Raw genomic sequence first — 12,648 nt, 5'->3', positions numbered from 1 at the left:
TACTTCATTCAAACATGAATAGTAATTGCAAATCAATTCCAAATTACACTTTTTGTTGCATAGCATCAAGCTGCCAAAATGGCACTCAGTTAAGTGAAGTACACCACTCAAGTTGACACCAGACTTGCTATCCTTAAAAAAAAAAAAAAAAAAAAAAAGGAAAATTCTGGGCTACGTTAGCTGCAGCAAAGGCAACCTGTGTGAAGAGTGTACAAGGCCGACACGCTTTGATGATGTGAGTGCGAATGCCGAATGAATCCGCCAGCTTCCGCACTGGTTTCGAGTGGGACAAGTCACTCACTGGGAGGAGTACGGAACCACCATGTCCGACAGCTTCTCGTACTTGGAGTGCCAGTCCTTGAACAGCATTCTGGACAAGCAGCAGAAGGCAAGAAATCTCAACAGAGCATTCGCAAGGCCGAATAAGCCATCAAAAGACGTCTGCACAAAGGGCTTTTGAGCCGACAGAGACGCCTTTTTTGCATAAAGCCCTGTAACGTCCGAGCAAAGTTGCACATCAAAGAGCATTAGAACAACTTGTTCACTTTTATTTCTGGCCACGGAGAGCACATTTGAGCAGAGTAAACAATGAAATGTTATTTGAGTTGTGATTTAACTAGTACAGTAATTGCTCTACTAAAGTATCCACAAGTGAATGCTTGCTCCAGCATATCAAAAAATGCTATTGTAGTATGTGAATTCAGTTCCCCTTGCTTAAATGAGACAGTTGAGATATCAAACTCAGCATAGCGCACACAATGCAATGGAAACTACAGGCCTAAACTTTTGCTGTAACGAGAGGGAGAGAGAGAAGTCATAAGGGAAAGGCAGGGAGGTTCACCATACCAATGTCACCGGCAAAATAAGCTTTATTTATTATAAGCAGTATTTTAAATGTGTAAAGGCTCTAAAGGAGCCATAGTAACGCGAGACAGCATGGTAGCTCAAAAAGCATAGCAAAAAGTCTTGACATAATGAACATGGGCACAGTCGAACCCACTTATAACGATACCGGTTTTAACATTATATTGGTCATAACAATGAAAAGCTGCTGCATCGTCAACTTTTGTATGTTTTCTGGGAGAAAATAACCTGCCTACTACAATGTCCCCATGCCACATTATCGGTTAAAATGAAGTCTGGCTGCTGGGTGTCCGTGCCGATAGATAATGGAATGCAAAATCCTTGAAAAAGAAAAAAGAAAAAGTGAAACGTGAGCTGTTGCACGATGGCCCGCCACCCCAACTACTGCCACATGCTTCTCTCCATGAGAAATGCACGCTAGCCTCGCGCTCATCTCTCGCACCGCCCTTCCACCCCTCTGAACATGAATGGGCTGTGCCCATAACTCTGCACCACGCCACCCTCCGAAACACGAATGGACCGCACCAACTGCATTGACAACGCCGGCCGGCACTGCATGGCGCTGCTCCCCGATTGCTCGCTGGGCCCTCACATTTGGTTCTTTATTCTGTGGCGCTCATTCTGCGCAATTCTGCTAACGGATTAAGTCGCTCGTGCTTGTCTTTGTTCGCTGCGTCGAAGTCGTTCCTGGCCACGTTGTTTTTCCGCCTTGTTTGACTCGGCGCCAAAACGGAAGATGGCTGATCTGCCCACTGATCATCGACAATGTCATGCATGGCCAGTGACAAAAAAACGCACTGCTATAGATTTGGAAACGAAATGCTTCTAACCGATGAGGCATCTTTGCGAACATGCTTGCAGTGGATAGCGACAGTGATGGCCACGACGGCAGCGCTGATGCGGTATGGCAGGCTGTCTCAACATTGTCGCTGCGAGAGGTCCTGTAGATGACTCAGTCCCTCATGGGCTTGTTCTTGTGAGGGACCTCCCGCTTCACTATATGGGGCACCTGGATGCCTCGGAGAAGGATGTCGGCAAGCTTCGCATAAAGCAAGCAAGCCTGACGGAAATGTGGTCTTGTGCAAGCCAGTGGGAAGTACGTGGCGAGATGCTTGTGGAGATCACGTCCCAGCGTTTCTTCTGGATTTCTCAAACTGAGATGCTGCCGCGGCAACGTTCCCACATTTTTTAAAAGGCGCCTTTTGGGGCCACCAAAGCGATGCCTTAGTGGAGCTTGTATGTCACTTGCCGCCCGTGACCCCTCTTTGCAGTTACAGCAGTGCCATTCTTGAACGTCAACAGCTGCGGCTTCTTAACAACATGCGATCAGAGTGCACAGGAAGCAGAGTTAAACAGTTAAACGGGTCAACACAATCAGAAGCCAGATGGGAAGGTGGTCGGGAGTAGCACTGGCCTCCCTGCCATTATAGTTTTCTCACAACAGTTTGGCCATTTTTTTCATGCAACCTGGTTATAACAATTATTGGTTATAACAATGCGATTTTCGTGGCACTTGAATATCGTTATAAGTGGGTTCCACTGTGTAACAAATTGGCAAGTATAATGAAATAAATCTCAGACATTTATCGCTGATATCACTGTCATTTTCAACCGTGACGAAACTCTGCTGTCATCCTTGAGCACCTGCTTTATCCATTGGTTAGGTTATCACGTGATACAGTTAGTCCCAAGAATCTGCCATTAAGTGGCATGACCACTTTTGTAGTGCTCCTCGTGTCACCAGGTTAATAAAAACAAACAGGTCACAATATCCGAAGGAGATGCATTAACACTAGGTTAAGGGAGCACTTGTCTAGCCTGAAAGGTCGCCCTAGTACACATTTGGCAATGCATTGCCAAGAACATGGTTGCTCCCCTTGTGTTACTAGCACAGACATTTTGTACAGGCATAGGAATCAAACCGCTAGGGAAATCGTGGAAGCATACTGGATTGAAAAACAAAAAGAAAAATGCATCAGCCATCCTTCTGTTTCATTGTTAGATAAAGAAAATTCGCTTCTATCATCACATCTTTAACGCATGTTATTGTAAGTGGTTGTTTTTATGCACTTTGCTGTTTTTAGTATGACCGGGTGGCTTTTGTCCACGTCTTTTTTTTATCACAAGTGTTATATGTAATATTGACGTTGCTCTTTTGACTTGATCGCGCAGATCAGCGGGTATCATATGCGCTGTAGGCGTGCTCTGTTCTCTAGACCACGCAGTTCTGTGGGTATTTAAGTAAGTAGTTCTGCAAAAATAAAACCAGTTGTTAGAAAGCGCTCGTCCTTGTGTTGCCCCTATTCTTCATCCCTGTTTGTTTGCGCACAAAAAGTATAAATATGAATATGTTCCAACTAGGCCGACTCGCAGTTATGATCCGAAGGAGCTTTAACTAAACAGAAAGAACCTGCACCATATGCCATTTCTGCATGCACGTGTGACAATCTGTGGTCAGGTGAATCTGCACTTTACCATTTTGCGAGCTCCCCACGACAAGGGTACGAAAGTGGTCTGCATGCCATAGGGGAGGGGGGAGGGGTGGATTCCTTTGGCAGGTGCCGAACTGAGCACCCAATGGAAATTGAGCCAAATTAGGACTCATTCTTGTTTGGAACCCCTGGCCCTTGGTTCACTGATAAACGGTAGCAGCGAGGCATACCCTCTACTAACTCGAGCTGACTGAGTGTCTACAACGGCTTGCACTCACTTGGGCACGACGACTAGCAGGGTTGTCAGGTACTCGGAGCCGAGCACAAAGTGGTCCTTACGCACCAGGTCCGCAAGGCTGCGAACCAACAGGCTGCCCCTGTGAAGGCAAAGGCCACCAGTGAAAGCTGTTGGTCCCGTCTATACGTGTTTAAATGTTTAATACCTCTGTTGTTCAGGACACAAGAAACTAAACCTCCATTTTCAACATTTAGAGCTCACTGTCACGTGAAGGTGACAGAACTGACAAGTAGACACACACAAAGGTTCCTGCCTATGTGTGTGGTAATTCCGTGTACCTATGTGCTGCGCTTTGTCACGCTACACAGTTTGCTGTAAAACTAGTTAAAGCACTGGTTGTAAGACTAGTGTCATAGGCCCCTCCATTTCACGTACTCAACCAAGAAAGGTTTTTTTTTTCTGTCAAAGCATTACACCAAATGGTGCTGTAGCAACTAAGCTCCACCTAGCAACACCTAGCAGGCTAGGTGTCTATTTGTCACTGCCCCATTTCAAAGGGGATGCCAATAACTCGTCATAATCATCATCACCATCGTCGCCATCATCATCATCCCACTTTTGTTGTTATTGTCCAGGTAGAAAACTTGTTATGGAGGACAAGTAGGACAAGGAAGAGCTTCTTATTTTGAAGGTTCAGAATGTGCATGAGAAAGGAAGGACCAACAGTTCCACCTTAGTGTTGCAAAACAACTTACTCACAAAATTAGAATCTGCCAATTTTCTACCATTGTTCAAACAATACTACTGCACGCTTTTATTGTTCAGATAAGGTGAAATTCGTTGCATGGTCTATTTTACAGTCAAACTTCAAGATAAAGTCTGGAATAGCAAGTTATCAGATATAACTAAGTAAATATGCAAATTTTCTCCAATACCACTGTGTATATACATATACTGATAATGAATACTAGTGGATACAAAGAAAGTGCTTTCATCTTCAATGCAATTTCGTCATACCATGGTGTGACTCTTCTCTTTGCATATTTTACTCGTGCACTCCCCACGCTGCTTTGTCTTAACTGAAAAAAATGTGCCCCACTCAATCAACGAAGCCAATCGGTGGCTTGTTTTTGCTGGTGGAAAGCAGCCTGCCCTGTGCTTCACCTATACGGGGTTTCTCATCCTCCATCCAAAGCTACGTTACCACGGGCCTCTGCATTCTATTGTATTGTATTGGGTTTTATGGCGCATAAGCAACTCAGGCTATCATGCGTCAAACACATGGTATAATATATTTCAAAAATTGGGTATCCTCAGCGAAGGTCCTTGTCCAGACAACGACTCTGAGGAGCCCAACAAATCAAATGAAGACCTCAGCCTTCTTCTCAGGACTGAGAAAGTGGGTGAGGTGCATCATAAGATGCGTGGAAAAGCTGGGTAAGAATTTTTAGAATTAGTAGTTCTGTGATATATTATATTTCGTTTAGGATCGCTGCGTCTTTCAAAAAACTAAAAACAGATGATGTTCCTACAAGTGGTTTATCTCCTAAAAGTAGACTGGGATGGAAGGGAATGCGTTCATTGTAAAATTCAGTAAAATATTTTTTCCTTAGCCGTTCGAGTTGTGTGCAGAATAAAATGTGATTTACAGTGAGTTCATCTCCACATTTCTGACATAAGGGTTTGTCTTGTTTTGTCAGTAGAAAGTTATGTGTTAGGTGTGTGTGTCCGATGCGCAGGCGGCATAAAATTACTTCTATAAAACGTTCCTGATGCATTCTGCCCCCGTCGGAATGCGGTTGCTGCGTCTGGGAATCAAAACCTGCGAACTCGTGCTTGGTAGCGGAATGCCGCTGCCAGTGAAGCACCACAGTACGCCACCTGAACGCCGAGTTCAAATTAAGCTCAAGTTCAACTTCAGCTGGCTGCGACCGGCGCACACTCACGTGGACTTCCGCTCGATGGACTGCAGCTGTGTCTTGAGGTTGTTGTAGGCGGCCGACTTGCTCTTGAGGTCCGCGTCAATCTGGCCCACTTGCTGCAAGGCATCAACACCAACAGTGGCTGCTTGTAGGCCTAAGCTCTCTTAGAACGACACCTTAAAGACCAAACGTGGCAGTGATGTATAGTATGTGGATTTGTCTAATCTTCGTGCGTGTGGCTTCAGGCCCCACCTTGCGGCACACTTTATACACTTCTAAATTACAAGGAAAATTGTAGCTCGAACACAGCGAGGCAGTTAGGTCTCTGCCACAGGCGTCACTACAAAATTGCTGCATTTATAATGCAACATTTCGTTGAAAACAACCAATTGGCAATAGCAAAGCCGTATGGAGCCACAATGACAAAGTTTAGGCAAATCCATGCACAGCCGGCTACGACTCCAGCTACGACACGCAAGCGCCCGAGTTTTCTGTCTTGCAGCACCTCATGACAGAGCGAATTTGCAGGGTGGTCGATGTCAAGGACATCCTTGTGAGCTGAAGGTATGGCTCGCTCTACAGCCACGTCACACCCACGCTGGCCGACTGGCCATAGTTGCAGCTCCCACGAGTGCTAGTGCAATGGTTTTTCTCCGGTAACATGAGGATGCAACGTGCGGCCAGCGTGGAAGACGACAGAGAAAAGAGGGAGCACTGGGAGTCTCAGTGCAAACATGTTCTCATTTATGTAGATGCGTTTCTGTGTGCATACATACCGAAGCAGTATGCCTTACTAATTGAAACTGTCTTTACAGTTGGCAACGCACAGAAATTTGGATATGATGCCCGGACCAGGATGTTTTCAGTTTACATGGGGAAATTTAGTGGATTGCCTGCCCATGTTGTCATATTTGCTTATTTATTCAAATACTTCATAAATATGAAGAATTTGGAAAAGAAAAGATAACCGCGATTGTGCTTCAGCGGAGGTGCAGGGCATGAAACTCTGAACATCTTGTGAAACAAGATCTTGCAGCAAGGAGAGAAAGTTTACAGCCATGCTTCAGTCGAAGAGCCATACCTTGCTGATGATGTCAGTGATGTTTCGAAGGGACTGCTTGATGGGATACTTGGCCATATCCCACTGGAAGCGCGTCAAGTATGCCTCCAACTCCACTGCACAACAAAGGCATCAGGTATCAACACGATGGCCCAAGTTTGATTGAGGGGGCTTAAAACGTTGAACTGTGCTTTGAGAGATGCCGTAACGATAGGATCCAATTTAGTTCTGACCAGCTGGGGTTCTTTGACAGGCACCTAAAACTGAGTAAACGAGCCTTTTTACACTCCTGCCCAATAAGGATATGGTTATCACAGTTGGGAATTGAAACCCATGACCTCGTAACTCTGCAGCACAATATCACCACCACTGCACAACCGTAGTATGTAGGTCTTAAATGTTTCTACAGGTGCTTGTAACTTCTTCATTAACCTTTACAAGACTGGTCGCATACGACAAAAGCAAGTCTACGATTAAGAGTATAGCGAAGCTAAACACTGTACTCTTAATCTATAAGAAAGCACTGGCAGGCTAAAGTGATGGAGGGAAACGTGAGAAAATGGTGAACAGTCATAGGACCCATGAAATTTCCGTGCCACATAGCAGCAGATAACTGGGTGTCTGAATGCCACCTTGACAACAAATTGCCACTGCCGTAGTGAACCCTCACACCAGTCACAGCTTCGCAAAAAAAAGTGAGGGTATTGTGAAAACTAAGGGGTCAGACTGCAATGCTGAGCTGGAACGTAGTTGCAGCAGCTACAATCAGAGGGCGCAAGTGCTGTAATGCAACTACTACTTCGCACTGAAAGTAGCTTACACGAACCATAAGCTAGGTTTCTTATTTTTGACTTAATGGAAGCAGTTTGCGGGAAACCATCCCAGCTTCATTGTTTGACACTGCACGACAGCCATGTTGTAACCTCTGCCATGCAGCCACTGGTGCCAATAGGGACAATGGTGGCATCATATTGTCACGAGGTGGTGACGTTGTTGTCACCATTGTTGTCATCCACTTGGCGCCATTTCTTGCCTTGCTTTGAGCCTGCTGGCCGTACTTGTAGTCTAGTAACTAGCCCCACATCAAGTTTTTTTTCTTGGAGCAAACTTTTTTGGTGAGCAAAAAATGTCGTCGGTGCAGCCCTTACAAAAACCTGGTGCTTGCCAGTTGGCATGCTGCTTACAAAAATAAATGTCTAAGCTCTACATCCCAAAAGCTACGTCTCATGAAGGACATTCTAACGAAGGGCTGCAAATCAACTTATGACCCACACGTAAATGGGCTCTCCAAATGTTGTTTTTTTTGGCATGTTCTTCCTAATGCTCTGTCAGTGTTGATTGCGCAGCTATGGCGCAGCACCTATGTTGGCGAAACCTATGCAGCGTAAATGTCTCTCACACTGTCATGCATTGTTTGCTTTGTCATTCAGTAGCTGGGACACCGCTAACTATTATAAATGTCGAGCTGGAGGATACTCATTGGGGCCCCCTATGCACATGCCAGAGATAATTTGTAGACACAAAACATCTGCAGACCAGTTCTGCCATTTACTCAAAGATTGGTTATGTACTAACATGTTATGTTAGGTTTTTGGCTTCATACGACAAATGGCACAACAAAGCTTAGGCTGTACTGCTGTGGGCTGTAGGTACTGCTCATGCACTTAGTTTTCGAAACGGAACAAGAAACCCACGCTGTACAATGCAGGAATTCTAGAGCTCTAAATGCCGCAAAACTTAAGGACTTTTTGTCGACTGTGTTTCAGAGGACTTTGATGTTGATTACGAGGTATTCATAAGGGACAATGACAGCAATGAAGAGGCCATGCTGCTCAAGAAACAGTGATTATCCTAACTAAAATAATTTGCATAAGTAAACTTTTGTTTGAATTTTCAGATTTAGCACTTTGTAAAACGTTCAGCAACATATTGCCAACATAATTTGAATTTAAAGCCCACTAAGGTGTTACCCAGCAACTGAACTTGCACTTTGAAAAAACACCCAGTGACCAAACGAACAATGGAAGCAAGAAATGCCTTTTGCATCAGCATTCATGTAGTATGAAGCCCTTGCTACACTGTGTTGTAATCAAGGTGTGGGGGCATCAGCTTGCAAGGTAGCTAATTATGGTTGAATAAATTGCGTGCTCCATAGTGAGGTACCACGTTTGCGTATTGATCTTTCACACAGCAAGCTGTCATACATGAATGAAAACAATAAAATATATACAAATTTAGTTTGTAAAATTTATCAACTACCAATGTCCACAATGTCTCAATGACCCAGCTGGTAGGCCCATGCTATAATTGAACAAGGCAAAAAGTATTTCATTCAACCAATCACAAACCACGTTTATGCCCCTGTTTTTCTATTGGCTATATTAAATCCTTTCTGTCCTTGCTATTCTTCCATTATGCAAGGTACAGAAGGATGCCGTTTGCAATTGAGAATCAATCCTGATTGGGCTAATTGCGAGTGAAAGGGCCTCGTGTGACACCAGTATAAGTGCTGCAAGCCAAAGGGGCCCGGCGCCATGCGCAAAAGAAAAAAAAAGAAAGCATCGCCTTAACCCCAAGCCACCTAGAGAATTTGTACAAATTGTTCTCGTAATTTGTGAATCGTAGGTGTAATTGCTTGAGATTATGTGTGAAACACCACTGCAGCCAGAGATCTTGCATCGGCTGTCTCCTCTGGCTGTGCTTTCAAAAGAAAGCGAGTCGCGCAAATGAAGAAAACTCACATCCATTGGCCAGAAGGTTGTCGGCTAACTTGTCCCTCTGATCGTCCAGTACGTCGCCGAGGTAGCTGGCAACTTTCCGAGTCACTCTGGAAACAGCACCAGCATATTGATCATACCCTGACAAATGGCGGCTGCAGCACAATGCTATGTAAACTACTTCATCTACTATAACAACTACTTGTGGACAAAATGTCACGCCAAATCACGTCTTATTTGTGAAGGTTTGCACTTCCAGTACGCGATGTTCTACTATGTTCTGGTCGTGAGCGCAAGCAGTGCGTGTTGTGCCTGATTGCAGAAACTTATCACTCCACTCACTTGGTGGCAAATTGCTCCATATCTTGGACACCTTCCATGTAACAATGATGTCAAATGTATGAAACGCCATAGATGTATGAAACGGCATAGCATGGCACATGTAGTTTCTAAGGGTATTAAATAACATTCGCAACTGTTACAAGGTGACGAACAACGGTCACCGAGTTGCTCCCAGGACAGGTAACTCACTCTGGTGGGTTATGGTAACTTACGACTAATTAGGTTTAACATCCGAAGGCTATACAGATGCCTCACACTTCACAGGAGATACAGGTTGGACAGGTAGACAGGCACAATAGCTACACATTTGTTTGAAAGAATTATGAAAACATACCAGCTTTGTCTATACTGCTGTTTATGTTAATCAAATCATAATGAAAACAATAAAAAAAATTCTAGGGTTTTACATGCCCAAACCATGATATGATTATGAGGCGTGCTGCAGTTAGGGACTGCAGATTCATTCTGACAACCTGGCGCTCTTTAACGTTCACCCAATGCATGGCATGCAGGCATCTTTGAATTTCGCCGCCAATGAAATGTTGCCGCTGTGGCAGGAAGTTAACTGGTTCATACTTCTGAACATTGTCTACATGTAATTTCACAGATGCTAAAGTGCCTTAACATGAATCACCGGGGTAACCACACGCTCTTGGTAAATACCGCGCAGGCTGAGTGCCAGCTTACCCTTCCACATACGCGTCGAGCTTGCCGAGGTCATCCGAGAGGCCCACCAGCTGATCAAGTGTGCCCACCTGTAAAACAGAAAAGAAAGGCTTATTTAGATGCCGTTCCCATCCAATCTCGTAAGACAACATTGGCCCTCAGCTATATACATTCTCTGTGAATCTCTTTTTGAGCCCCATATTGACCTCAACATGATGTGCAACACTGAAACAGGCGTGGATCTAGGGTGACGTCAAGGGGAGGGGGCGGCAGTGGGTGTGCACTTCATGTTTAATTTTGTTGACGCAGAAACAGCGCCACTACATCTTGGGGGCAGGGCCGAAGCAAGGACGCAACAGGCCTCCCTGGGCCCCTTAGTACACTGAACCCTGAAGCACCTACAGAAGGACTGCATGCTTGTGAAGAAAGAGAGAGAAGTTGAAGGCACACAGGTCCACCAGATGCAAGTCTGGCGGCAAGGTTCTGGCTGGTGGTGCAGAAGTCGCGGTGTGTGGTAGTGCTGAACTTAGCACCACAAGTTAGTGACTGGGCGTGATACTGCAATTGTTTTCTTTTACTGGTTCTTATAAGGTGCCATTTCGTATTATTGGCGGCCTCTCCATGATACCAAAGCGGCAGTGGGGACATCAAAGCTGGAGCCCAGGCTGGCCGATGGGTTGGGGCTCGTAGAGTCCTACGCGTGCCAGGGGTGTGTAAGATCAGCTAGCTGTCTGCGATAGTGGACAGCCAATTTTGTATGCGAATACCCCCTGGCACACTCCGGCCTCGGTGATTCCTATGCACAAAGCACTCTGCTTCTAGCTTTGATCCCCCCGTTTCCCCTCGGGTGCGCCAGAGATCCTATGCTGCCAGCTTTATTATAATCTCCAGTGCTTTCCTGAGGCGTCCGCTTGCCAGTTACATGTGCCCTCCTGGAGCAGCAGCTTTAGAGAATTCAATCTATCCTCACAATGAGAAAAGCATCACACGCCTCCTACAATGCCAGTCACAAACTTGACTGCCCTGTCCAACCAGCTAGCTTCCGCTGGGAGAAGGAAGTTATGGCATGAACAGAAAGGAAGGCGGAAGAACCCTGAAGGGGTGCCACTTCATTCAGAGGTGCGTATCGAGACAATCAGCCGGTTACCGAGGTCTCACGTCAAGAATGATTGCAATTCGCATGTTGCTTTCTGAGCTTGACATAGTGGTTCTGTATGTATGCAGGATATTGTGTGATTTAGGAGTGTAGTCAGAGGCAAATCCAAGTCGGTCTTCTGCTAACTACGACAAGCATAGCGATAATTGCAAAATGTGCATGGATGTTTCTCTTTATCTCTGCACATTTGCAGTATTAATATAACGTCCGTTTATTTAAAAAAAAATAAATTGGCTGGTAGTGTGCGCCCGTCCATGTCGTTTTTATCGTGAGTGTTCTCATTTTGCTGCGCCACAATTCATGTATAAAACGTGCACGAACTTTCCAAACAACTCGTTTCATTAAACTGCAATATGGCCCAAGTTTGGTGAACTAAGCAAACGCGCACAGGCTACAGGGGAGCCTTCGGCCCTCATCCACGCTAATCGCGAAGCGTAACCAGTCGCTTCTACGATGCTCATAGCCCGTGCAGTTACCAAAACCTAAACGCGTGCAAAGCGATTCTTTGTTTCTTTGACCGCTTATGGGGCACGCGTCCTAAGCCAACGGGCGAGACAACCACTTGCCTTGAGATCAGGCAGGTGGAACTTGTAGTTCGTGGACAAATTGTTCTGCTTGGCCGTGACGGTGCACAGCTTCTCCCATGTCTGCTGGCAGGTCTTTTCACCCGGAGCCGAGATGAGCCAGAACTCGGTCATGGTGGTGCCTGCCGCAGCGATGACGAGGGCTGCCTCCTTAAAAGAACAAAATGTGAGTTTCTTGTAAAAAAATCAAGCACCCCAGGTACGGTGCGAAGCGGCCAGCGACAACACGGGACCGTGCGCCCGCGGTCGAAACTCCGTTCTACTCGAGCTTCGCGATTAACGGTAGCTTCGGCTCGCCGGCCAACACGGTGAACGTTCTGAATTCCCTTCTCTCGCATTTTGCACCCTTCGAAACAAACTGCGCGCGGCAGCGAGCAAAACGAAACGTTAGTTTCGCCGAAGGAGGTGTGCCGCATCGCGGGACACCGTTGGAACACTCCACGGCATCGTCTCGCGAGCGCAAGCAAGCTCTGGCGCTATGCCCGCTACGCTAGAAATCGCGTCAAGACGTCGTGAACAGAAAGTTCACGCGGTCGAACGTGAAAGTCGCGCTGTACGTACCCAAGGTAAAACGTTTCCTTACGGCGGTAGAACCACCGCAGAGCCCCGTTCAGCGCCTGTCACAGGTCCCGTGACTGCAAGGATGGCCTCCGAACGAGCTGCCCAG

The 12,648-nt window shown here is 46.0% G+C and overlaps 1 protein-coding gene across 1 annotated transcript in view; it reads right to left on the bottom strand.

Annotated features, from left to right (window-relative positions):
* The window catches only part of Vha44 (V-type proton ATPase subunit Vha44), a 22,008-nt gene extending 9,360 nt beyond the window's left edge, over positions 1–12,648 (bottom strand). Inside the window, exons 1-8 of the mRNA XM_050167215.2 lie at positions 12,543–12,648; positions 11,964–12,131; positions 10,263–10,330; positions 9,258–9,343; positions 6,538–6,632; positions 5,481–5,572; positions 3,575–3,673; positions 302–370 (exon numbers count right to left, since the gene is read on the bottom strand). Of these exons, the coding sequence (XP_050023172.1) occupies positions 302–370; positions 3,575–3,673; positions 5,481–5,572; positions 6,538–6,632; positions 9,258–9,343; positions 10,263–10,330; positions 11,964–12,095 (641 nt within the window). The 5' untranslated portion in view covers positions 12,096–12,131; positions 12,543–12,648. The remainder of the gene's footprint in view (positions 1–301; positions 371–3,574; positions 3,674–5,480; positions 5,573–6,537; positions 6,633–9,257; positions 9,344–10,262; positions 10,331–11,963; positions 12,132–12,542) is intronic.

This window comes from Dermacentor andersoni, chromosome 11 (genome assembly GCF_023375885.2).
Source record: "Dermacentor andersoni chromosome 11, qqDerAnde1_hic_scaffold, whole genome shotgun sequence".
Taxonomy (NCBI): domain Eukaryota; kingdom Metazoa; phylum Arthropoda; class Arachnida; order Ixodida; family Ixodidae; genus Dermacentor; species Dermacentor andersoni.
The sequence above is the reverse complement of the archived record's forward strand: the minus strand, read 5'-3'. Positions and strand labels throughout refer to the sequence as shown.